At 35.8% G+C, this 25,743-nt stretch overlaps 1 protein-coding gene across 3 annotated transcripts in view; it reads left to right on the top strand.

Annotated features, from left to right (window-relative positions):
• PIK3CB (phosphatidylinositol-4,5-bisphosphate 3-kinase catalytic subunit beta) overlaps positions 1–25,743 on the top strand; it is a 186,066-nt gene that overhangs the window by 117,009 nt on the left and 43,314 nt on the right. For all 3 annotated transcript variants that reach the window (XM_011286143.4, XM_045037520.1, XM_045037521.1), the window contains exons 9-15: positions 171–422; positions 2,218–2,314; positions 5,233–5,363; positions 9,326–9,376; positions 16,081–16,269; positions 21,696–21,817; positions 25,429–25,572. In XM_011286143.4, coding sequence (XP_011284445.1) covers positions 171–422; positions 2,218–2,314; positions 5,233–5,363; positions 9,326–9,376; positions 16,081–16,269; positions 21,696–21,817; positions 25,429–25,572 — 986 coding nt within the window. The remainder of the gene's footprint in view (positions 1–170; positions 423–2,217; positions 2,315–5,232; positions 5,364–9,325; positions 9,377–16,080; positions 16,270–21,695; positions 21,818–25,428; positions 25,573–25,743) is intronic.

The following is a 25,743-nucleotide window of genomic DNA, read 5'->3' on the forward strand; positions in this document are numbered from 1 at the left end:
GTTCAGTGAAGTATCTACTGATTAATTATAGCCTGATGGTTCTGTGGACAAAAGGTTTTTCCTAGAGTTGGTATGCTCCTTCTCCCAATATACGATTTTTCTTCAAAATAGAGGTGTTCATTAGTACAGTGTTCATAAATCTGTGTTTGTTTTTGTCTCCTTCATTATAGGTTCATGTCAGGGCTGGCCTTTTTCATGGTACCGAACTCCTGTGTAAAACCATCGTAAGCTCAGAGATATCAGGGAAAAATGATCACATTTGGAATGAACCACTGGAATTTGATATAAATATTTGTGACCTGCCACGAATGGCTCGATTATGTTTTGCTATTTATGCAGTTTTGGATAAAGTGAAAACGAAAAAATCGACTAAAACTATTAATCCCTCTAAATATCAGACCATCCGGAAATCTGGGAAAGTGGTAATTATGCACTACTGAAAAATTTTTATAATGGAATGATTTTAAGACTCTTTGAAATAATTGAGTAATATAAGTGAAATTTTATCATATAACTTTGGTCCATAAGAAGTGATTTTAAAAAGACAATAAATATCCATTTTTATATTCTGTTTATTTATTTTCTCTTCTGGCAGATTTGTTTTAGCAAATGTCCTACTGTAAGTGTTCTATTATAAATATTATACTTTTAAGAAGAGAGAGGTGAGGGGTGCCTGGGTGGCTCAGTCACTTAAGTGTCCGACTTCGGCTCAGGTCATGATCTCACAGTTTGTGAGTTTGAGCCCTGGGTCGGGCTCTGTGCTCACAGCACAGAACTTGCTTTAGATTCTCTGTCCCCCTCTCTCTGCCCCTCCCTCACTCATTCCCCCCCTTTCAAAATAAATAAACTTAAAAAGATACAGATAAAAATGAATGAAAAGATCTAAAAAATTATATGTGCACAGTCCCTTAACTAAAATTCTAGGTGCCACATATACTTGAACACTCAGAATTTTTTGAATTTTAGAAAGATTACACAACACACTTCACTCAACACACCCTGTGGGATCTGGAGCACAAATCTGTAATCAAACACATCAGTATCCAACAGTGAAATCTGTGACTTGCATACTGAATGAGACAAATGAAGAGTATCAGTTAAGTTCATGCCATTTCTGACCATGTTTTACTGTCAAATGAATTATTTATTTTTTTTAAGGTTTATTTTTGAGAGAAAGAGAGCGCTTGCGTGCGCGCGTGAGTGGGGAGGGGCAGCGAGAGGGGACAGAGGATCCAAAGCAGGCTACACACTGACATCAGCAAGCTTGATGTGGGGCTGGAACTCATGAACCTCGAGATCATGCCCTGAGCCGAAGTCAGATGGATGCTCAACCGACTGAGCCACCGAGGTGCCCTGCACTGTCAAATGAGTTATGAACAGACCTTTAGTTTTTCGAGTTTGTTAGATTTTGAGGTTGTGGAAAAGGGATGGTGTACCTGTTCTGATACTCTCATCTTCCATTTCCTGTTTTTAGTCAGGTCTTTTTCATTTTCTTATAAGTTTAGAAGGCATGGAGGCATGAATTGTATACTTTTTTAAAAAAACTGGTTACTATATTTATGTATGTGTATTTGTATCCTTTATTTTTTACTGTGAGAATGCAAGGCTTTTCTTGTGGCTATTACTATATAGTTAAAAAAAATAAATTTTAGGATGTAAAAGTCACAGAAGAGTTATTTCCTCAGTGTTTTTTCTTCCACTGATACAGAATTTTACTAAAAGCTTTTGACTATTTATGAGTATTTTTGATAAATTGTGACCAAGTTAATTGGTCTAGATACCTGTGTAAGTCTGTGAGCTTGGCACTTCCTTTTTAGAATTAATAAATTCTACAATACCAGAATACATTGCCTTCTCCTACGTAAGATTTACTTAGGCTTAAAGCTCTTAAAACATACAGCCTGACATTATATCACGCATATTTTCTTGAATCATTAAAAATTCCTTATCACTTGCAATGTTTATACATTAAATACTGTTTTTTGGATATGTTATTTTATCATGAGACATTAATTGGCTTTCAGAGTTTTCTTGAACCACTGTAAAGATCTTGAACATTTTTCCATGTATATCTTGTTTTATTTTGGATGAGTTTTTGGAAATCATCGGGAACTCTAGCAATTTCTAGAACTAAATTTTTGAAACAAAGGGCATGTACACATTTACATGCTAAAGTTCGTTTTCAGCGTATTTATGCAATGCTATCTTTTTCAACAGCATTATCCTGTAGCATGGGTAAATACAATGGTTTTTGACTTTAAAGGACAGTTGAGATCTGGAGACATAACATTGCACAGCTGGTCTTCATTTCCTGGTAAGATTTATATCCTAATCCTTAAAGAGTAACTTTTGGCATGTGGACTAGTTACTGTTTCTTTATGACTCACTATTCTTTTAGTTTAGTAAAGAAACCTTCATTTCATATCTTTATTATTCTTTCTAAAACAGATTCCCACAGATTGTTTTAATATGTTTAAAAAGTGATTTATATCTGAATATATTTGTTATCTTAATGAATATGTTGTTGTTTTAAACATTTTATTTTTGCAAGTTTTGGAGAAATTGTCCTAAAAAACAATGTCTTATAACAACCTTTGTTGTGCTTAGTCATACTAAATTTACTGCACTAATAGAAGGCACATCCACTAATATGGGAGGAATAGTAAAAATACAATAAGTGTTTAGTTGGCTTTAACGCGAAATTTGAGCTATAATTTGTCTGTATTTCTTAAATATTATGCAGAGCACCCCAATAAGGTAGATAGTTTTATCTCCATTTTACAGATGAGAAAAGTGAACCTCAGAGATGATAAGTTGGTCAGTCGTACATAATTGGCTCAAAACCAGGGTTTATACAAAAGATTGCTTGACTCTTTCCATTATTCCATATTGCTTTTTTTTGAATGTTGGAAGTTTTTAGTGTAAGCTTTGCATTGTAATAGTGGTTTTCTTTTTTTCCCCCTGCCTTCATAGCTCATTAATACAGTTAATAAAATTGTGAATTTATGTGCATTTTAAAATTACTTTGTGGGTGACAGACGTTTGAAAATATTCATTTATTAGTAGTTGCCATCTGAGAAACTGGTTTTGGATAATCAGTTCCTCACAGATGTATTTAAAACTCCTCATATTCTAATATTTTATGTGTATATATATATATTCTTTAATTTCTGCTCTTTACTACATATACTTGTAATAGTTTTTATTAATCATGTTATTCCCAAAATATAGAATAGTATGCATTTATGCATTTCTTAAGAGAAACTGTGAGTGTCATAACAGTAAAAGTTATGCATTTCAGCAGTTATACTTCTTTCAAAACCTTAATTTAGATTCACACATGTTCTCCAGAATCTCCAAGCAACTTGACTCGTATTTTTGGCAGAATTGATGATTTTGGACAGTATTAACTTGGCATACCATGAACCTGACTTCATCTCTAACAAAATATAACATGAAAAATAATAAATGAACACATTTTCTCTGCATGTATCAACTCTAGAATTGTCACTTTATCCCTGTAGGAGTGAGGCTGAAATACAAATAGTCTTTTTTTTTTTTTTTTTTTTTTTTTAAATAATCTATTATCTAGAGTCCCTAGGTCATCACTAAAGGGTATATAATCACATTTCTGGTTGCTTTTATATCTTTCCCGATTTCTTCGTGTATACACTAGGAAATATTCTATTTTTTTTCCATTCTGAAAGAAAGTAGCATTTTCTGTGCAGTGTTCTGCTCTTGCCCTTTTAACCTTATGTATCTATCTAGAGTGCTGCTGATGCTTTTTAAAGTAGACTTATCTTTTTATCTTTTGATAATTTAAACAAGTGTTATAATGAATAACCTTGCTTATGTGTAGGTATTTGTGTAAGATTTCCTAGAGATGGGTTTATTGTGTTAAAGAATATATACATTTGTTGTACACCTGAAACTGATAAATCACTCTATGTTAACTAACTCGAATTAAAATAAAAACTTAAAAAAAAATAAAAAGTTGGAATTTTAAAATAAAAAAGAGTAAATACATTTGTAATTTTGATGAATAATCACAAATTGCTCTCCAGTAGAGACTGTACCAATTCATACTCTCTATAATGTATTAGAGTGCCTTTTTGTAACCCCTTTTAAGCAAGGTTACCTCTATGTGTTTGGGACTGATAAGAATACTAAAATGGAACGTTTTAGTTTAGATAGAATGCATGTTATAGGACAAGGAAGTATAATGCTGCCATAAGTATGAGATTTTAATTTGCTCAGAAATCTGATTTAGAAGTGTATAAATGATGAGAATTGCTTCCTTCTATGAAATTTGACGATATTAAACATGAGCAAAGAATTGATCAGGACCTGAAACTTGCAAATACTTTGTGAAGATTTTCTAGCATTGGCAAATAATTCGAGTGTGCATAGTATCTGGATATTAGGCCTGGACACAATGGATTTTTATCTTTTGTTTCCTTAGGAGAGAACAACTGCTAAAAATCAGTGTAAGCAAGGACATACTAGTTTGCAGACGGGAGACTTGAGGATGTACTGCTAATTCTGTTCTCTTATCTTGAGTTTAATGTCTTTTTAATAGTTTATCTGTGAAATGAAAGTTACATGAACTCCGGGGTTTTATGAGAGCATTGAAATGTAAGATGCCTATGCACAAGTCTGTGAATGGACCATTTTAGAGTGTGGGAGCAGTGCCTTGAAGAAAGAAGCAGTTTATAGCAGTACCACTTGAATGGAGTATTGCAGAGACTACTGGAGACGTGTTTAACTGTATCAGCAGTTATGGAATGATCTAGGAGCATAAATAGCATTAGGTTTGTTCAAAAGAATGTCATTGATGACCCTCAGAAATAACAGTTCGGGTACTATGGTGACCACAGAAAATAAGAAATCCCTATATGTGATGAAGTTAGGAAAATTTTTTGGGTCACGTTATTTTGATGGGAAGCAATTCCAATAAAGTCTTTTTCAAGATTGAGAATTCTTACCAAATTTGAAGGAAGATGTGAGGTACATATTAATTTTTGTAAACTTTCTCATTTTAGAGATGTGTGTAAACGCATTCAACTCTTGTGTCAAGTATTAACAGAAAATTAGAGGCTTACTGATAAAATTATCTGACAAATTCCTTAGGTAACATACTTTAAAAATAATTTTCATGGTTGAAATCTATTAAGAATTTTAGTTTAGTTTCAAAAACATTTTTTAAGAATCAAAATTATTTGCATATTTTAGATGAACTTGAAGAAATGTTGAATCCAATGGGAACTGTTCAGACAAATCCATATACGGAAAATGCAACAGCTTTGCATATCAAATTCCCAGAGAATAAAAAACAACCTTATTATTATCCTCCCTTTGATAAGGTAAGCTAATTATTTTAAAGGCCGCTATGTATGAAAATCATTGAATTGTTAGTTCTTGGCTCTACATGTTTAAAATGAAACTTTACAAAAACTTTTTCTTTCCAAACGTCACATATGTTGTCAGCTTGATTCAGTGGAAAGACCACTGAGCATGGAGCCAGCTAACTCTTACTTAGTCTTGGATTCATCACTGACCAGGTAGAACATAGTATCTCTGGAAGTCAGGTTTCTCATTTATAAAATGAGGAAATTATAATGGTTCTCTGAGGTTCTTTTCAATTGAAAACGGCTGTAAATGCATTCATATGTAAATCTGAGCATGTGAAACGTCCTTAAAGTTTGCCCAGCATATTCAGGGATTAAAGACATAGTCACTGCTGTTGTTAGAATTGGTATTCAAAGAACAGATAATTTATGTTGAATATTACTATTAGGAAGACTTCCTAAGGTACTGTTATTTATGTAGAATCTATACCAAGGACTTCCATTTCTAAACACATTTCCTTAGTATACAAACTGCTTATCTTGGCAATCTGGAGGGTATCTCGTGGATTTGAAAATGGGGCTTTGCTAATTTATATTCTAAGAGCGCTAAGTTGTCATATGTTTTATCTTCAGGCTTGGCATCATTGCTTCACGTGTGATTGATGCTGATTTTTATGCGAAAATCTTGAAGCAAATTCTCAGAGAATAACTAATTTATTTTATTTCCTTAATCTATGTGAGAATAAACTTCCCTTAAAAATTGATAATATACCAGTCAGCTAAGCATTCGACTCATGATTTTGGCTCAGGTCATGATCTCACGGTTTATGAGTTAGAGCCTCACATTGGTCTCTGTGCTGACAGTGAAGAGCCTGCTTGGGATCCTCTCTGTCTCTCCTTCTCTCTGCCCCTCCCCTGCTCATGTTCTCTCTCTCTCTGTTTTTCAAAAGAAATAAATAAATTTGATATCACACTAAATAATATTTAAATCAATTGTATTTTAAAATCCAGCACTACCAGACCTGTATAGAATAGATTTCTAAAGTAGTATGTAAATTAAACTTGTTACCTAATGTTTCTTCTTTACTCTCATTTTAATTGAACTTTATCGACATAAGAAGCAACTTTTCGGGGCACCGAGGTAGCTCAGTTGGTTAAGCATCTGACTGTTGGTTTCAGCTCAGGTCATGATCTCATGGTCCATTCATGCCCCACATCTGTCAGTGCGGAGCCGGCTTGGGATTCTCTCACTCCATCTCTCTCTACCCCTCACCCGCTTATGCTGTTTCTCTCTCAAAATAAATAAATAAATGTAAAAAAATAAAAAAATAAGCCTTTTTATTTCAAATTCTTCTAAAGTATTTTCCTGATTAGTAATAATAGGGGTTATTACAGCAGAAATCTCAAATCTCAGATATGTCAAGAACCATAGACCTTAGTGTTCATTGAGTAGAAAAAGGTATTTTGACTCCTCTTTGCATTCATGCCTTGGCTTTATTCCTTAGAATAGCAATTTAACCAGAAGGCATAGCTACTTGTGATACATTTAATAGTATAAGCTGCAACTATTTTTGTGTTGTTATAGTGTGAGTTCAACAATTATAGTTTCTTTTGGATGAAATGGGGGGAGAAGCAAAGTAGGAGGAGAGAATCCCAAGCAGTCTCTAAGCTCTCAGCGCTCAGCTGGGTGCAGGACTCGATCCAACAAACCATGAGGTCATCACCTCAGCCGAAATTAAGAGCCAGATACTGAACCGACTGAGCCACCTAGGTGCTCCAAAACGGGGTGCATTTTACTATTATTTTTTAAAGTAATTAATTTTTTAAATTTACATCCAAGTTAGTTAGGATATAGTGCAACAATGATTTCAGGAGTAGATTCCTTAGTGCCCTTACCCATTTAGCCCTTCCCCCCTCCCACAATCCCTTCAGTAACCCTCTCTTTGTTCTCCGTATTTAAGAGTCTCTTCTGTTTTGTCCCCCTCCCTGTTTTTATATTATTTGTGCTTCCCTTCCCTTATGTTCATCTGTTTTGTCTATTCACGTCCTCATATGAGTGAAGTCATATGATATTTGTCTTTCTCTGACTAATTTCGCTTAGCATAATACTCTCTAGTTCCATCCATGTAGTTGCAAATGGCAAGATTACATTCTTGTTGATTGCCGAGTAATACTCCATTATATATATATATATATATATATATATATATATATATATATATATATATATATATAAAAAATGTGGTGCATTTTGGAGCATTTTTACAAATAGAACATCCTCTGCAAATTTAAATAGTTTTCACCTGCTATTTCAAGAGAGGTCCAATTTTTAAAAAACAAAAAAATATTGCTTACGTCACTAAACTTTTTGCTTTTGTAATTTCTTAGTCTGTCTTTGAAGATGAATTTGAGATAGAGGGTTTTTCTTTAAATATGTATAAATATGTTTATAATTATTGGTTTTTTTTAATTGTACAATTTATATGCGATCATTTAAAATATCAGTTAATACTGATAGAAAAGGTGAAGGTTCCCTGTGTTTTTTATTTAATAGTTTTTGTTGTGATCATTTGTGTACCTTTTGCTTTTCAAGTCAATTTTGTGGATATTGATTAATGACTGTACTCTCATTTTGTTTTTATAACAACCCTATGAAATAGGGTAAGAGTTATCACTGCACTTTACATTTGAGGATACAGTTAAATTATTCATTTAGGATTATATAACTCAGTATCAGGATATAAATCTTCAGATTCTTTAACCACTGATTTTTCCCGTCTTTTCAAGAATCAGAGTCTCTTTAAAGGGCACCTGGGTGGCTCAGTTGGTTAACATCGGACTCTTGATTTTGGCTCAGGTCATGATCTCACAGTCATGGGTTTGAGCTCTGTGCTGACAGTGCAGAGCCTGCTTGGCATTTTACCTCTTTCTCTCTGCCCCTACCTCATTCTCTCTCTCTCTCTCTCTCTCTCTCTCTCTCTCTCTCTCTCTCTCTCTCTCTCTCTCTCTCAAAATAAATAAACTTACAAAAAAGAATCAGAGCCCATTTAGAACTTAATGAATTCAAACGGGTGTCTCTTGATACTCTACTTTTGTTATGTTAATTCAGAAAAACAGTGACAAAAACTTACTATTTATTTAGTAACTCTTGTATACCTTTGCATTTTCTTTTTCTTTTTTTTTTTTTAATTTTTTTTTTTCAACGTTTATTTATTTTTGGGACAGAGAGAGACAGAGCATGAACGGGGGAGGGGCAGAGAGAGAGGGAGACTCAGAATCGGAAACAGGCTCCAGGCTCTGAGCCATCAGCCCAGAGCCCGACACGGGGCTCGAACTCACGGACCTCGAGATTGTGACCTGGCTGAAGTCGGACGCTTAACCGACTGCGCCACCCAGGCGCCCCTACCTTTGCATTTTCTTAAGCAGAAAATATTTACCTGTATTTAAAATTCTTTCATATGCATATACAAGCCATTGCTTATTTTGTCTAGAGACAATGCTAGTGCACCCTAGGAGTCACAGTCCCTTATAATAATACCCTTGATACCCAGTTGTCAAGAGTTTAAAGATTGGGATGGGGGGGTGGCGCCTGGGTGGCTCAGTCAGTTGAGTGTCCAACTTAGGCTCAGGTCATGATCTAATGGTTGGTGAGTTCCAGCCCCATATCGGGCTTGCCGCTGTCAGTGTGCAGCCTGCTTTTGATCCTCTGTCCCCCTCTCTCTCTACCCCTCCCTGCTCGCATTCTGTCTCTCAAAAATAAATAAAAATATTTTCTAAAAAGATTTTAAAAAAAGTTCGAAGATTGGGAATCACTGTATAATACCATTTTGCATTTAAAATTCATGTTTACATTATAAAGCATAGAAATGCCAGACCATATGTTGTTTCTTTTAGTCTAAGTACAATTATAATCATTTACAATTAAAATTTTCCAAATACAAGAGCCAAAATTTAATTTTAAAAGTTTTTTTTAACAGATAATCGAGAAGGCAGCTGAGATTGCAAGCAGTGACAGTGCTAATGTATCAGTAAGTATCAAGGTTTTAAAAGGACCTTCTCCTTATTAGTTACTTTCATCTCATTTATGGTAATGAGCTTATAGATGACCATACTCTTATGGAAGAATAGCCTGAGAGTGTATGTGAGTATGTACATACTATGTTTTTTGTTGAATGGCAGCTGTTTGTAGGTGGTCTGTGTTCAGTGGTAAACCCTTTTCTGATATAAGCACAGGTTTAGCAGCTCGTCTTTTTTATTGTATTGTATTGTATATACTATATATATATATGTGTGTGTGTATATATATATACACACATATATATATAGTATATATACACACATATATATATAGTATATATATATATATAGTATATATATATATAGTGTATATATATATAGTGTATATATATATATAGTATATATATATAGGCTCCATGCCTATATATATACATATATATATATATATATATATATATATATATATATATGTATATATATATAGGCTCCACGCTCAACATGTGGCTTGAACTCACCAGTGTGAGATCAAGAGTTGCATGCACTACTGACTGAACCAGCCAAGCACCCCCAGCAGCTAGTCTTTAAGGGATGCTATGCCACCTCATAGATTGACAATACTGTCTTTTTGAATAGTATTCAGTTGAATGAAGAGGCTGTAATTTTATTTATCTCATGTAACAGCATATATAATCAGGCCAAGATTTACAGTGCTGGGGAACCAGTTTCTTCCATCTTGGTGCTCTATCATGTTAGTGTGTACTTTCTGTCTCAAGTTTAATACTGGTGCTTCAGTTTCTTGTGTATTATGGTGCAGCCAGCAAGGAATAGGGAAAGCAAGAGTAGAGGCCGTACCCATTCTTTTTGAGGATATCATTTATATGCCTCATTGCTGCTCACATCTCATTAGTCAGGACTTTCTCACATGGCCATACCTAACGACAAGTGAGGCTGGGAAATGTAGTCGTAGGCTGGGCAGTCATGTGCTTGGCCAGAAAAAGATTCTAGTTAATAAAGGATGAAGAGCAGAATGCATACTGAGGAATAAACAGTAATTTCTGCCACACATACCCATTGTTTGTACCCAAAAACTACAAAGTAGATTACTTTGTTTAGTTTACACTGTATGCAATTTTTCTACCACCTATACTTTTTAATTTTTTTACTCTTAAGATCATTTAAGACTTTGCTGAGTCTGACCTAATGTTCTCTTACCATGTTGTCTGTTTACAGTTTTTATGTGTCTTCAGTATAAGGCCATTCTACATAGAACGGTTAATTATATAGAGGCCAGAAGGCAAAATGGAGAGAGTGTATGTTTTTTTCACTTACACAGAATCAAAGCTCTACTTAATGTTGGCTAGCTGGATAAATGTCTGGCTCAGGGTGTCTTCTGCTTTGCCATTAAGAGTTTTCAAAAATATCCATAGTCCTGCAGTACAAGTCATCTACTACCATAAATACTTTGAGAGCACTTCTTTTTAATGACACCAGAGAAGTGCAAGTATACGCTTATCAGCTTGCCATGCAATTATAGGCAGACCTTGGGGATACTGTGGGTTCTGTTCCAGACCACTGCATTAAAGGGAATATCCCAATAAAGTGAGTCATGAATTTTTTGGCTTCCTACTGCATATAAAGATTACTGTACTGTAATCTTACATGTGCTACAGCATTACACCTAAAACACAATATACATACCTTAATTTAAAAACACTTTTTGTTAAAAAGTGCTAATCATTACCTGAGCTTTCAGCAAGTTCTAATCTGTTTGGTGGTGGAAGTTCTTGCCTTGATGTTGATGACTTCTGACTGATCAGGGTGGAAGTTGCTGAAGGTGGGGGTAACTGTGGCAGTTCTTAAAATAAGACCACAATGAAGTTTGCTGCATTAATTGACTCTTCCTTTTAGGAACGATTTCTCTGCAGCATGCAATCTGCTTAATAGCATTTTACCCACAGTAGAACTTGTTTCAAAATTAGAGTCCATCCTTTCAATCCCCGTTGCTGCTTTATCAACTAAGTTTATGTCATATTCTAAATCCTTTGTTGTCATTTCAACAGACTTCACAGCATCTTTACCAGCGGTAGCTTCTTTCTCAAGAAACCACTTTCTTTGGGGCACCTAGGTGGTTCGGTTGGCTAAGCATCCGACTTTGGCTCAGGTCATGATCTCACAGTCGTGAGTCTGAGCCCCGCGTCGGGCTCTGTGCTCACGGCTCAGAGCCTCGAGCCTGCTTCGGATTCTGTGTCTCCCCCTCTCTTTGCCCCCCCCCCCCCGCCTCAAAAATGAATAAACTTAAAAAACACTTTCTTTGCTGATCCATAAGAAACAAGTCCTCATCTGTTCACGTTTTATCATGAGATTGCATCATGTCTGTCACATATTCAGGCTTCACTTCTGGTTCTCTTGCTGTTTTTACCACGTCTGCAGTTACTTCCTCCCCTGAAGTCTTGAAACACTCAAAGTCATCCATGAGGGTTGGAATCAACTTCTTCCAAACTCCTTGTTAATGTTGATATTTTGACCTCTTTCATGAATGATGAATGTTCTTAATGGCATCTAGAATGGTGAATCCTTTCCAGAATGTTTTCAATTTACTTTGTCCACATCCATCAGAGGAATCACTGTGGCAACTTTGACCTCACAAAATGTATTTCTTAGATAGTAAGGCTTGAAAGTTGAAATTACTCCTTAATCTATGGATTGCAGGGTGGATATTGTGTTAGCTGGCATGAAACAACATCAGTCTAATTGTACATCTCCATCAGAGCCCTTAGATGACCAGGTGCATTGTCAGTACTAAAGTTTTGAAAAGAATCTTTTTTTCTGACCAGTAGGTCTCAACAGTGAGCATAACATATTCAGTAAACCATGTTGTAAACAGATGTGCTGTCATCAGGCTTTGTTGTTCCATTTATTATAGAGCACAGGCAGAGTAGATTTAGCATAATTCTTAAGGGCCATCGGATTTTGGAATGGTCATTTAGCACTGGCTTCAACTTAAAGTCACCGGCTGTGTGAGCCCTGACAAGAGAGTCTGCCTGTCCTTTGAAGCTTCGAAGCCAGACATTGACTTCTCCTCTGTAGCTGTGAAAGTCTTAGATGGCATTTCCTTCTAATATAAATATGTTTCGTGCACATTAAAAAGCTGTTGTTTAGTGTAGCCACCTTCATTAATTATGTTAGCTAGGTCTCTGGACAACTTCCTGTGGCTTCTATATCAACACTTGTTTCTCCTTGAACCTTTATGTTACAGCGATGGCTTCTTCCCTTCATGCCCCCTCATACCCATATCCCCCCCATTGGGAAGGGGGGGAAAGCCACACTCATTTTTTTGATGTGCTTATAGCAAAGTGTATTTGCTTTGATTTATTCTAGTCAGTAATCACTGTTATATCATAATATGTATATGGTTTTTGAAAAATCCACATGTAAAGAAAAATAGAGAATATGAATGTTAGTGTTAATTGCTTTCCACCATTATCTTACTTTAGTTCAAACATTTGAACAGGTGTATAAGATCACCATTTACCCTATACAGTGTAAGTTTTCATTACTGATTATTTTGGGTTTTGCAAAAGAATGTAAGATTCTGTGTTTTCCTTGGGCTTCCTGCCACATTTCTGGTAGTTGTTTATTTTTACCTTGGCTTTATTCAGTGCTGTGCTTTTCATAGCTCGGTAAACAATCACAGTACAATTATAGAGCCAATCCCCTTGCTTTTCCCTCTTAGTGTACTCATAGGTCTTCAGGATATTTACTTACAGTAGGTCTGTAGAGTCTAATTTTGATTCACAAAATTACAGTAGGTTTGCTAGCTTTTTGCAGTATTTAACAGCAGTCTGTGTTTCGCTGACATGAACAATTTATACTGTGTTGTTTGCAGAAGCAGGTTTCATTTTGAGATGTGTAAGTAAGTGTAGGAGTTTGAGTTTCAGATTCTGATGACTTGTCATGATAATTTTTCGGAGAAACCCTGTCAAGCCTGTAAAAGAGAGCATACCATTTTTAGGTTGAAGGTCTGAATATAAACCCATTGTAATCGTACATTGTGTGTGTGTGTGTGTGTGTGTGTGTGTGTGTGTGTGTGTAAAATAATTTTTTTAAAGAACGGTTTTAGGATCACAACAAAATAAGCAGGAAGGTACAGAGATTTCTCATATACCCCTATCCCTTCACATGCATCTCCCTTTCCCATTAGCGACATCACTCACCAAAGTGGTATATTTGTTGCCAAGAATGCACCTATATTGACAAATCATAATCACCCAAAGTCCATAGTTTGTTTACCTTGGGTTTCATTCTTGGTGTTGTGTATTTTGTGAGTTTGGACAATGTGTGATATGTTTTTATCACTATCATATTATGCAGAATATTTTTACTGTCCCATGAATCCTCTGTGCTCTGCCTATACATTTCCCCACCCTACCCCTGGCAACCACTGATCTTTTTATTCTCTCCATAGTTTGTTTGGTCTTTTCTACATGTTATATAAGTTGGAATCATAGAGTATGCAGTCTTTTCAAACTGGCTTCTTTCCCTTAGTGCTATGTACTTAAGGGTCCTCCATGTCTTTCTGTGGCATGAAAGCTCTTTTCCTTTTAGTGTTAAATAATACTCCATTGTCTGTATGTATTACAGTTTATCCATTCGCCCACTGAAGGACATCTTGGTTGCTTCTAAATTTTGACAATTTTGAATAAAGATGCTATAAACATCCATGTGCGGGGTTTTTGGTGGGCATAAATTTTCAACTCCTTTTGGTAAATACGAAGGGGCATGATTACTGGATTGTATGGTAAGAGTATGTTTAGTTTTGTAAGACACTGCCACACTGTCTTTCTAAGCAGTTGCAGTGTTTTGCATTCCCACCAGCAGTGAAAAAGAGTTGCTCCATATCCTCAACAGCATTTGATGTTGTCAGTGTTCTGGATTTTGGCCATTCTAATAGGTGTGTAGTCTTATCTCTTATTTGTTTAATTTGCCTTTCCCTGATGACATATAATGTTAAGCATCGTTTTATATGCTCTTGTTGTCTGTACCTTGTTTGGTGAGCTGTCTGTTCAGGACTTATATTTTAGTCTGATGGTTTATTTTCTAATTGTTGAGTTTTTAAGAGCTGTTTGTGTAATTGGGTAATGGTCCTTTATCAGGTAAGTCTTTTTGCAGGTATTTTCTCCCAATCTGTAGCTTCTCTCTTCATTCCCTTGACAGTGTCTTTCACAGAGGAGATAATTTTAAATTTACTGAAATCCAGATTAATGGTTCTTTAATTGATGGATTATGCCTTTGGTATTATATGTAAAAAACCATTGCCAAACCCCAGGTCATCTAGGTTTTCTCTTATATTATCTGCTAGGAGTTTTATAGTTTTGTGTTTCACATTTATTTTTACTAAGTTGAGTAGTGTCAATCCTTCAACTTTATTGCTTCTTCATTATTGTGTTGGCTGTTCTGGGTCTTTTGTCTCTCCATATAACTTTAGAATTGCTTTATTGATATCTATAGAATTTTGATTGGGTTTGCATTAAATCTGTTGATTACGTTGGGAAGAGCTGACATTCTGACAGTACTGAATCTTACTATTCATGAACATGGAATATCTTTCTGTTTATTTAGTTCTTTGATTTCTTTCACCAGAGTTCAGTAGTTTTCCTCATATAGATTTTGTACATATTTTGTTAGTTTTATACCTAAGTTTTCATATTTTTGGGTGCTAACGTAAGTGGTATTAGGTTTTTAATTTCAAATAGCACTTACATTGCTGATATATAGGAAAGTAATTTACTTTTGTATACTAACCTGTGTTCTACAATCTTGCTTTAATTATGTTCCGGTAATATTTTTGTTGATTCTTTCAGATTTTTTACATAGACAGTTCTGTCTGTGTAGAGAATTATAATCCCCATTCTTTTGTACATGTGCATATATTATTTTTAATCTCATTACTTTAGAAAATAATATAACTAGTTTAATGCTTATATGAAATATCAGTTAAAAATTCCTATTCTGGAAAGGTTTTTTGTTTTTTTTTTTAAATGTATTTTGGCCTAAATGATAAAGTTTTTCTTTAAGTATGGGAAATGAATCTCTTTTTTTTTTCATGTTACTATAATTCAGAGTCTAGATCCAAAAAATAGCACGGGCCAGCTTCATTATTTTAGTTTATTCTTACAAGGATTGGGAAAGAAAATGGGATAACTGTATTTGTTTCATGTTTAGTTTTATCCAAGATTTATTGCTTAATCCAGTGGTTTTTATGCCTCTGAGCTAACAAGACACTTACACTTTTTTAAAAACTTCATATGTTTGGTTTGCCTTTGTTGTTTTATTTGTTTATAGAAATTAAAAATTAAAATGGAAAGATAGGAAATTCAGTTCAAATAATAAATGACTTTTTAATCCAAGTTGCAATTCTGCCACCTAGTGTTTGCACATGGACTTTTAAAGAATCCGTATTTCCCCCCCTTTTTAAGAACTGTTTAAAAATAATTCTTTCCTTCATCCTTAGCTTACAAATTTAATATTCTATCAATAAAACGTATAAAAAGGGCATCCATCCTTAGTAATCTTTTTAAGGAATTCGATTTTTAGTATCTTACATGTTAAAGCTCATAAATTGTTTATAAATTTCTTGTATATAAATTTGGTAAGTGTTTGCCAGTGCTGTTCACAGAATTAAATTATGTGATGAATGAGTATTTTACTTTCTTAGAGTCGAGGTGGAAAAAAGTTTCTTGCTGTACTGAAAGAAATCTTGGACAGGGATCCCTTGTCTCAACTGTGTGAGAACGAAATGGATCTTATTTGGACTTTGCGACAAGATTGCAGAGAGAATTTCCCACAGTCACTGCCAAAATTACTGCTGTCGATCAAGTGGAATAAACTTGAAGATGTTGCTCAGGTAAGAGTAAAAGATAATTTTTATAATTCTTTTTGGGAATATATATTACTTTGTTGATTTCATGTACATTGTCCTTTCTAACACAGGTATATCTCTATAGATTGGATAATTTTCCATAGGAGAAATTTTCATGTTTTAAACCTTTACATATACTCTAAATGATAGACTAGAAAGTTTAAGATTTTAAAATTCCAGATTTTAGGTAGGTTTTCTATATCTTTCACTAAGAACAATTAAAACATTGCTTTTGTTGTAATCATTGTAATTACCACCTGCACATAGTAAGTAGGTTCTGGATTATTTCTAACAGTTTCATTCAATGAGCTCCAATGTTTTAATATTAAAATGACTTTAATTTTTGCGATGACTGTTCTAAAATGAACATGTATTGTTTGAAAATTACCTCTTTCTAGAAGCTGATGTTTTAGAGCATAAACCTTTTAGATCACTTTTAACATTCATTTTAGTTGGGCAGTATTGATGAATGTTTGCCCTGAGGCAGGTTAAAAAAAGGAAAAAAATTGTTCCAAAGAGCCAAACAAATTTTAGTTTCTTGATTTAATTTTCAGAACGCTGGAAAAAGCACTGTCATTTATTAAATGCAGTGGTTATCAGTGCTCTATAGAAAGATCCTTGAAATGGTTTTTTAATCAGAATGAATACATTTGGTATGTTTAAATGGTTTTTTAATCAGAATGAATACATTTGGTATGTTTAAAATAACCAAATTTGTTTACCTTACTTGTTTGAATTCAACTGATCTTTTTAAAAGTTTTCTGGTCTTAGTAAATCTATAGCAACTTAAAAAATTTTTTTTAAATTTAATTCTAGTTATATTAGCGTTATATTCGTTTCAGCTGTAAAATCTATAATGACTTAAAAAAATTTTTTTTAACGTTTATTCTTGAGAGAGAGAGCAAGAGAGCGAGAATGAGTGGGGGAGGGGCAGAGCCAGAGAGGGACACAGAATCTGAGCAGGCTGAGGTGTCAGGTCAGAGCCTGATGTGGGGCTCAAACTCATGAGCTGTGAGAATCATGACCTGAGCTGATGTCGATGCCTAACAGACTGAGCTACCCAGGTGTCCCATAAAATGACTTTTAAAGATTTTCAAGAAATGCGTATTTATTTTAATCATATATATTTAAATTTTATTTTTATTTTATTTTATTTTATTATTTTACTTCTCTAAGTTTAGAGTTTAGAAAGGACTTCTCTTGTTTATTTCTAGTATTTAACAATTTTTTGAATCATGTTACCTAATTGTATTATAATGTACCTCATTTAAACTATTTATACAGTCAGATCATATGAACATTGTTTACTCTGAAAAGGAACTATTTTTGTCATTTAGATAGGTTTTGATTGTTTTGACATAGTTATCTTCTGACTACTTACTTATTTACATTCAAGGTTAGTTTTCTGTGAAATCCCTGTAACGGTGGAACATAAGATATAAGCATTTTTTATTTGACACATTTGCCTGCTTCTAATGTATCCATTAGTGTTCAGTTCTAACTGCTTATCCAAGAAATCCATCATATTATTTTGTATAGCATTAAAATGGAAGAAATTTTTGGCTGTACTCTTAAGGATATCTGAGAGAGAGGTTTCTTAGGTCAACTGTCAGAAAATGGAATGAGCCAGTTTATGCATAATATTTCTTTATTTGAACCCTGGGGACAGGAATTTTTTTTACATTCGGGAATTTAGCATACTTGTCTCATTTCCGTGAGGTAATCTAAAGCATTGTTTTCAGATATAACCTAATGTCCTCCATTTCAATAGAAGAAAGCCAATCCTAATCCTCTTTTTTAGTAGTTTTGAGAAAAAAAGTTGATGGAATAAATAGTAATGTGCTTGGGGCTCCTGGGTGGCTCAGTGTCCGACTTCGGCCCAGGTCATGATCTCGCGGTTTGTGAGTTTGAGCCCCACATCAGGCTCTGTGCTTTCAGCTCAGAGCCTGGAACCTGCTTCAGATTCTGTGTTTTCCCATCTCTCTGTCCCTCCCTTGCTCATGCTTTGTCTCTCTCTGTCTCTCAATAATAAATAAACGTTAAAAAAGTTTAAAAAAAAAAAAAGTAACATGCTTGCTTTCACAACTTTGTCCCATTGCCAGTTACAGTGAATGAGTGCAAAAAATATATAAACTGAATTTTTTTTTTAATTTTTTTTTCAACGTTTATTTATTTTTTGGGGGACAGAGAGAGACAGAGCATGAACGGGGGAGGGGCAGAGAGAGAGGGAGACACAGAATCGGAAACAGGCTCCAGGCTCCGAGCCATCAGCCCAGAGCCTGACGCGGGGCTCGAACTCACGGACCGCGAGATCGTGACCTGGCTGAAGTCGGACACTTAACCGACTGCGCCACCCAGGCGCCCCTAAACTGAATTTTTAATAAATTGACTGTCTTAAGAAGTAGAGAGCCAGAGCCTGGTGCAAAGTTTGTATTCCAATAAATACTAAAGGCAAAAGCCGTGGGTGAAAATTCTGTAGAAGAGCAGCTTCTCCACTGCCCCAAGATTTAAAAAAGAGTAGCCTTCCATTAATCCACAGGAAAATATTCTGTTGACATATTGTGGAAGGGGTTTCGATAGTCTTTGCAAAAGGCTGGTAGTTAATTGGCACTGCCTTCATTATTTGTATGGCTGAGTCACATTTTCCCTATTCACTCTCATAGCTTTCCTCAAACTAAAGTAGTGAATTTTGCAAATTTTTTTAGTTTACATTTATATAACTAATTATTTAATAATTGTAAGTAATCTTACCAAAGGTAACTTCTTTCCAATAGTAGTGCTCTTTTTAATTCCCAGCATAGTTTAACCATCTAGTATTACAGAATGTTATCTGCCCTGTGTTGTTTTTGTGTGTAGTGTTGTAGTCCATGTGTTAACTGGGGATGCTAGTTTTTTTTTAACTACTGTTTCAGACCCTCAGGAAATGGTCCCCCTTGACTCCTCTTTCCATAATGAGGACTGTTGGTCTATTAGAACTTTGGGCAAAGTGGGGAGGGTGGTCTCATCAGTGATAAAAAGTGGTCTGAGGTAGGTGTTTCATATCTTTAAACCAGTATGTGTCAAACTTTTTTTTCATTATTACACTTGTTAGGAGCATTTTTAGACATTTTTTCTCTAATAGCCTGTCCCCATAATTCAAAAGTGTTATTGTTTTCTGTAAATGTAAAATAATAGAAAAATTAAGTTAATTTTTTTGAAGTTTATTTATTTTGAGAGGTGGTAGGACAGAGAGAGGAAGAGAGAGAATCTCAAGCAGTCTCTGTGCTGTCAGCGCAGAGCCCATCACAGGGCTCTATCTCAGGAACTATGAGATCAGGACCTGAGCTGAAATCAAGAGTTGGATGCTCAACGGACTCAGTCACCCATGCACCCCAGAAAAATTACTTTCTTAAAAAGTATCTTTAATGAGGTTAAATTTGCTTGATCTGAGAAAATACCTTTTATTAAAAAAAAATTTTTTTTCAACGTTTATTTATTTTTTTTGGGACAGAGAGAGACAGAGCACGAACGGGGGAGGGGCAGAGAGAGAGGGAGACACAGAATCGGAAACAGGCTCCAGGCTCCGAGCCATCAGCCCAGAGCCCGACGCGGGGCTCGAACTCACGGACCGCGAGATCGTGACCTGGCTGAAGTCGGACGCTTAACCGACTGCGCCACCCAGGCGCCCCGAAAATACCTTTTAACTTAGCTGCTAGGTATTCATTCAAATATTATTGACCTATTTTGGGCACTTGACATAGTTAATGAGAGCAGTTGAATAATTAGTAGAATTAAAATAATAAACTAATTAGAACTACCCTACAACTCAGCAATTGCACTACTAGGCATTTATCCAAGGCATACAGGTGTGCTGTTTCAAAGGGACACATGCACCCCCATGTTTACAGCAGCACTATCAACATTAGTCAAAGTATGGAAAGAGCCCAGATGTCCATTGATGAATGAATGAAGAAAGAAGATGTGGTATATATATACAATGGAGTATTACTTGGCAATCAAAAAGAATGAAATCTTGCCATTTGCAACTATGTGCATGGAACTGGAGGGTATTATGCTAAGTGAAATTAGTCAGAGAAAGACAAAAATCATATGACTTCACTCATATGAGGAGTTTAAGAGACAAAACAGATGAACATAAGGGAGGGGAAAGAAAAATAATATGAAAACAGGGAGGGGGACAAAACAAAAGAGACTCATAAACATGAAGAACAAACTGAGGGTTGCTGGAGGGGTTGTGGGAGGGGGGATGGGCTAAGTGGGTAAGGGGCATTAAGGAATCTACTGAAATCACTGCTTCACTATAACTAATTCGGATGTAAATTTTAAAAAATAAAAAATAAAGTTAAATCAAAAAAAATAATAATAATACACTAAAAACTATGTTTAGTTCTCAAAAGTCCAAGTTTCATGCACAAGGTCAAATGACAAATGACAAGGTGGCTAGCTGGCAGATACTCACTGGCTATCTCTTGCAATATGACTGTGAGATTGAGCAGTCAAGTGAGAGAAGTCCTCTGGTCATTTCCATCTGTTTGCCATGTTTTTGTAGCTCTAATCTTGCATACATTTTGTGTGTTTTCTTTGGAAACTCAAGAAAACCCATTGAAATCTATCAAATATTAAGTAATAAGATTTTTGTCCAACAGGGGTAAGCTTTGAAGGACCACGAATCATAATTATTAGTTTTTTAAAAAAATGTTTACTTAGGGGTGCCTGGGTGGCTCAGTCAGTTAAGCCTCCAACTTCGGCTCAGGTCATGATCTCATGGTTTGTGAGTTCAAGCCCTGCATCGGGCTCTGTGCTGACAGCTCAGAGCCTGGAGCCTGCTTTAGATTCTGTGTCTCTCTCTCTCACTTCCCCTCCCCCGCTTTTAGATTTAAATGTTTAAATGTTTATTTTTGAGAGAGAAAGAGAGAGAGTACAGGAGTGTGTGCTTGCCTGTGCATGCAAATGAGCAGGGGAGGGGCAGAGAGGGAGGGAGAAAGAAGATCTCAATTAGGCTCCACACTATCAGCACAGATCCCGAAGCAGGGTTCACTCTCACCAACTGTGAGATCATAACCTAACTTTAAATCAAGAGTCTGATGCTTAACTGACTGAGCCACCCAGACTCTCCTACCTTTATTCCTTGATCATTTCTTTCTCTCTCTTTCCTTTACAAAATTACAAAATTATTTAATGGCTAATGATTGTAGAATCGCATATTCAATGTATCATTCTATTACTTGCTTATCTATAGAGTATTTCAGTAAAGACATTATTAATTTATGTAAACAGCAGTGGATTTTTGAGTCCTATGTAATTGTAAGTATGCTTTTTCTTTCTTTTGACCCATCTCTGCTCCTGTGTGCCAAGGAAAAATAGATTATTTCCCCCCTATAATTTCTGAACCAGTTTCAATTTTTCAACAGCTTCAAGCCCTACTTCAGATTTGGCCTAAACTGCCCCCCCGGGAGGCCTTGGAGCTTCTAGATTTCAACTATCCAGATCAGTACGTGCGAGAATATGCTGTGGGCTGCCTGCGACAGATGAGGTATACTACAGGTGGCTTTCTTTGAGGAAAGGAATAACTTGGGTGTAGATAGTGAAGGTGATGTATGTTGAATGTTTCATAAGAAAGGAAAAGAGCTAGGAATTACTCAGTTTAAAGCATATTTTTCATCTATTCTTCCCTATTCCCTTCTCTACCTCCCTCTCTCTCAAAGACTCCTTCCTTTGTCTTTCATGTTTAGCCTATATTATAAAAGAAAACCCAAAAACATACTGGGTCAGAAGGTCCCCAAGATCACCCTTGGTTTCCACAATTCATTAGGACTTACAGGACGCAGCGCATACTCATACTTTTGGCTCTGATTTATGAGATGAAAGGAGACAATGTAGAATTGACAAAGGAAAAAGATTCATGGAGCAAAGTCTGGAGGAAACCATCAGAAGCTTCTAAGAGTTCTTTACCAGTGGAGTCTCAGTGAATATACTTAATTCTTCCCAGCAGTGAGTTGTGAGAACGTGTCTGAAATATTGTCTACCAGGGGGGCTTGTTAGAGACTTGGTGGCCAGGGTTTTTATTGGGGGGCTGGTCACATAAACACCCTCTGCCAAACACAAAAGCAAAATCCTAGACTCCTAGAAGGAAAATGGGTGTTGGGGCATCAACCGTTGGGTAAGAACAGTTTACACACACGAAGCCATTCTTATCTGTTAGGTGGTGGGAAGCCTTCTAAAAGCTATGTTTCCAGATGCCAGCCAAAAGGCCGGTGTAGTTAACAGCCTTTCTAAAAGGATAGCAGTCAGGCCTGCTGCTATGTTAACTCTTTTCTGTCCACCACTCAGAATTAAGAAGTGTTAATATTTTGGCTTTTTAAAAAATTGTATACTTTTAAGCAAATAACATTACAGCTAAAGGTGAAATCCTCATAGTTTTGTTACCTAGTCCTGATTACTTTCACTTCCCAAAGACAACCATGATTATGAATTTGGTCTGTATCCTTTTATACCACATTTTTCTGTTGATGCTGCATTTTTATATCTATAAAAATATGTAGAATAATATTGTACATTACAAAATTACACCAATATGTTTTGCCATATGTATTATTTTAAATCTTGATTTAAAAAAATTCATTGTTGGGTTTTTGAGGTCATTCTTTACCATTACATATAAATACAGTCTTTTTCTTTCACTACTGTGTAATATTCTATCATAGGGATATATCTTATTTGCCGCATTTCCCTATTGAAGAGCATTTTGTTTTCCCCAGACTTCCCTGTTCCCCAGTACTTCAGTGAACATGTTTGTACAGTCCCGTTTGGCTAGTACATGTATGAAAATCTATTAGATTTATTTGAAGAAATGTCATTATTGAGACCATCTCAGACAATGGGCATATTCAGGTTTATCCATTTCTCGTTTCAAAAATGAGGTTTATACTGTATGGCTATTTGAAAAAATAGAAGTCCTGAGAAAATTATGGATACTGTTACACTTTTTCTTCTTTTTAAAGTCATATATGTTTCAAGCCACATGATATCCAAAAGGAATTACACAAACTTTTCAATAGTTGTTATTTTAAGGGAGTGAAGTTAGAAGTATAAGGAAAGAGGAAGCCTTCCCAATTTCCGTACTTCCTTTCTATCTTTTACACCATTTATAGGTTGGTTGGGTTTTTTTTTTTTTTTTTAACATTTATTTATTTTTGAGACAGAGAGAGACAGAGCATGAACGGGGGAAGGTCAGAGAGAGGGAGACACAGAATCTGAAACAGGCTCCAGGCTCTGAGCTGTCAGCACAGAGCCCGACGCAGGGCTCGAACTCATGGACTGCGAGATCATGACCTGAGCCGAAGACGGCCGCTTAACCGACTGAGCCACCCAGGCGCCCCTGTTTTTGTTTTTTGAGGGAGAGTGCCCACGCACAGGCAATAGGTGACTAGGGGGGTGGGGGCACAGAGGGAGAAAGAGAGACTCTTAAGCAGGCTCCATACTCAGCGTGGAGCCTGATGCAAGGCTTGATCCCATGATCCTGGGATTGTGACCTGAGCTGAAATCAAGAGTCTGACATTCAACTGACTGAGTCATCCAGGCACCTCCCTTTTGTAGGTTTTATAAAAGGCACAGATTTTACAGTAAACTTAAGATTGGTGAATAGTTTTAAAAAATGAGGCTGCAAGTTGGGCTTTAGTCTCATCTCCCTACGTTTGCATTGGAGATCTGAGGGAAAGGGGCTACCTGGCTCCCTTTATACTGAGCCAGGTGTTTTGTTTTCTTTTCTTTTCTTTTCTTTTCTTTTCTTTTCTTTTCTTTTCTTTTCTTTTCTTTTCTTTTCTTTTCTTCTCTTCTCTTCTCTTCTCTTCTCTTCTCTTCTCTTCTCTTTTTTTTCTTCTCTTTTCTTCTCTTTTCTTTTTTTATGTTTACTTATTTTTGAGAGAGAGAGAGAGAGAGAGAGAGAGCGAGCGAGTTGGGGAGGGGCAGAAAGAGAGGGAGACACAGAATCCGAAGGAGGCTCCAGGCTCTGAGCTGTCAACACAGAGCCCAATGTGGGGCTTGGAACTCACAAACCATGAGATCATGACCTGAGCCAAAGTTGGATGCTTAACCAACTGAGCCCTCCAGGAGCCCCCCAGGTGTTTCTCTTAAATAAACTTATATACAGGAAGAGATTGCTGTGATCTCCATGTTCTATATTGGTATTTCTGATGCATTTTCCTATGATAAATTTTTGGCTAATGAGGTTTTTTTTAATATAGTGCACTGGGTTTCAGTCCCAGATCTGCATTAGACTACTATCCTAACCATTTATTGCCCAAGACTATAGTTAGTAAGTAGAGGACTTGGAATTCATCTCACCTGACCACTGGAATTGCCTCTGATAAGAGTGTGTTTATAAGTGTATGATTTAGAAATGGACACAAAATAGAGAACTTCTTAACCTTAATTAATTCAGCTCATTTAATTACAATATTATGTTGTATTAATTCAGTGAATCAATTCTCAGTTACACTCATTTCCTTATCCTTTAAATTATTTAAAGTTAATATTTTAACATACTGATAATCTGGGAAAAGGAATTAACCCTAATGATTAGAAAGGAAAATAAATTACTAAAAAGTACTGATGGAATTTTTTTATTTAAAAAAACTGGTTGCCTGGGATACCTGGGTGGCTCAGTCAGTTAAGCCTCCAACTCTTTCTTGGTCTTGGCTCAGGTCATGATCTTAGTTTGTGAGTGCAATCCCGTGTCAGGCTCTGTGCTAACAGTGTGGAGCCTACTTGGGATTCTCTCTCTCCATCTCTCTCTGCCCCTACCCCACTTGCACTGTCTCTCTCTCAAAATAAACTTAGAAACAAACAAACAAACAAATGTGTTGACTGAGTATATAACTTTTCCTGCATGGTCAGAAATCAGTATTAAAGTACCCGATTTTATTGTAACTCTGAGCTGATGTTGGATGCTTAACTGACTTAGCCACTCAGGCCACCCCTCCTGTGTTATTTTAATAGTGGGACAGTGAATGTAAGCATACATAACAAGCCTGACCCAAAAGAACCATTGTGTTTCAGTAAGTTAGTGTTTGATAGTTTGATTGGATGGGATCTCTTTCTGGCATCGGTTGTTGAGTGACTTATTTTGTCTTTTGTTTCTTTTAGTGATGAAGAACTCTCTCAATATCTTTTACAACTGGTGCAAGTTTTGAAATACGAGCCTTTTCTTGATTGTGCCCTCTCTAGATTCCTATTAGAAAGAGCACTTGCTAACCGCAGGATAGGGCAGTTTCTATTTTGGCACCTTAGGTAAGTCTTTTACATTTTTAGATTTGTGTCTACCTGGTGCTTTTGTAAATATAAATCAGCATAATACGGGACATTTACTGTAATAGTTGGCTGGTTTACTTGTTTCTGAGCCATTTATAACATTCATACTCTTCTTGGTTGGTGTCTTCTATTTCTTGATACCCAACTCTT

The sequence above is a fragment of the Felis catus genome, chromosome C2, assembly GCF_018350175.1.
Source record: "Felis catus isolate Fca126 chromosome C2, F.catus_Fca126_mat1.0, whole genome shotgun sequence".
NCBI classification, from domain to species: domain Eukaryota; kingdom Metazoa; phylum Chordata; class Mammalia; order Carnivora; family Felidae; genus Felis; species Felis catus.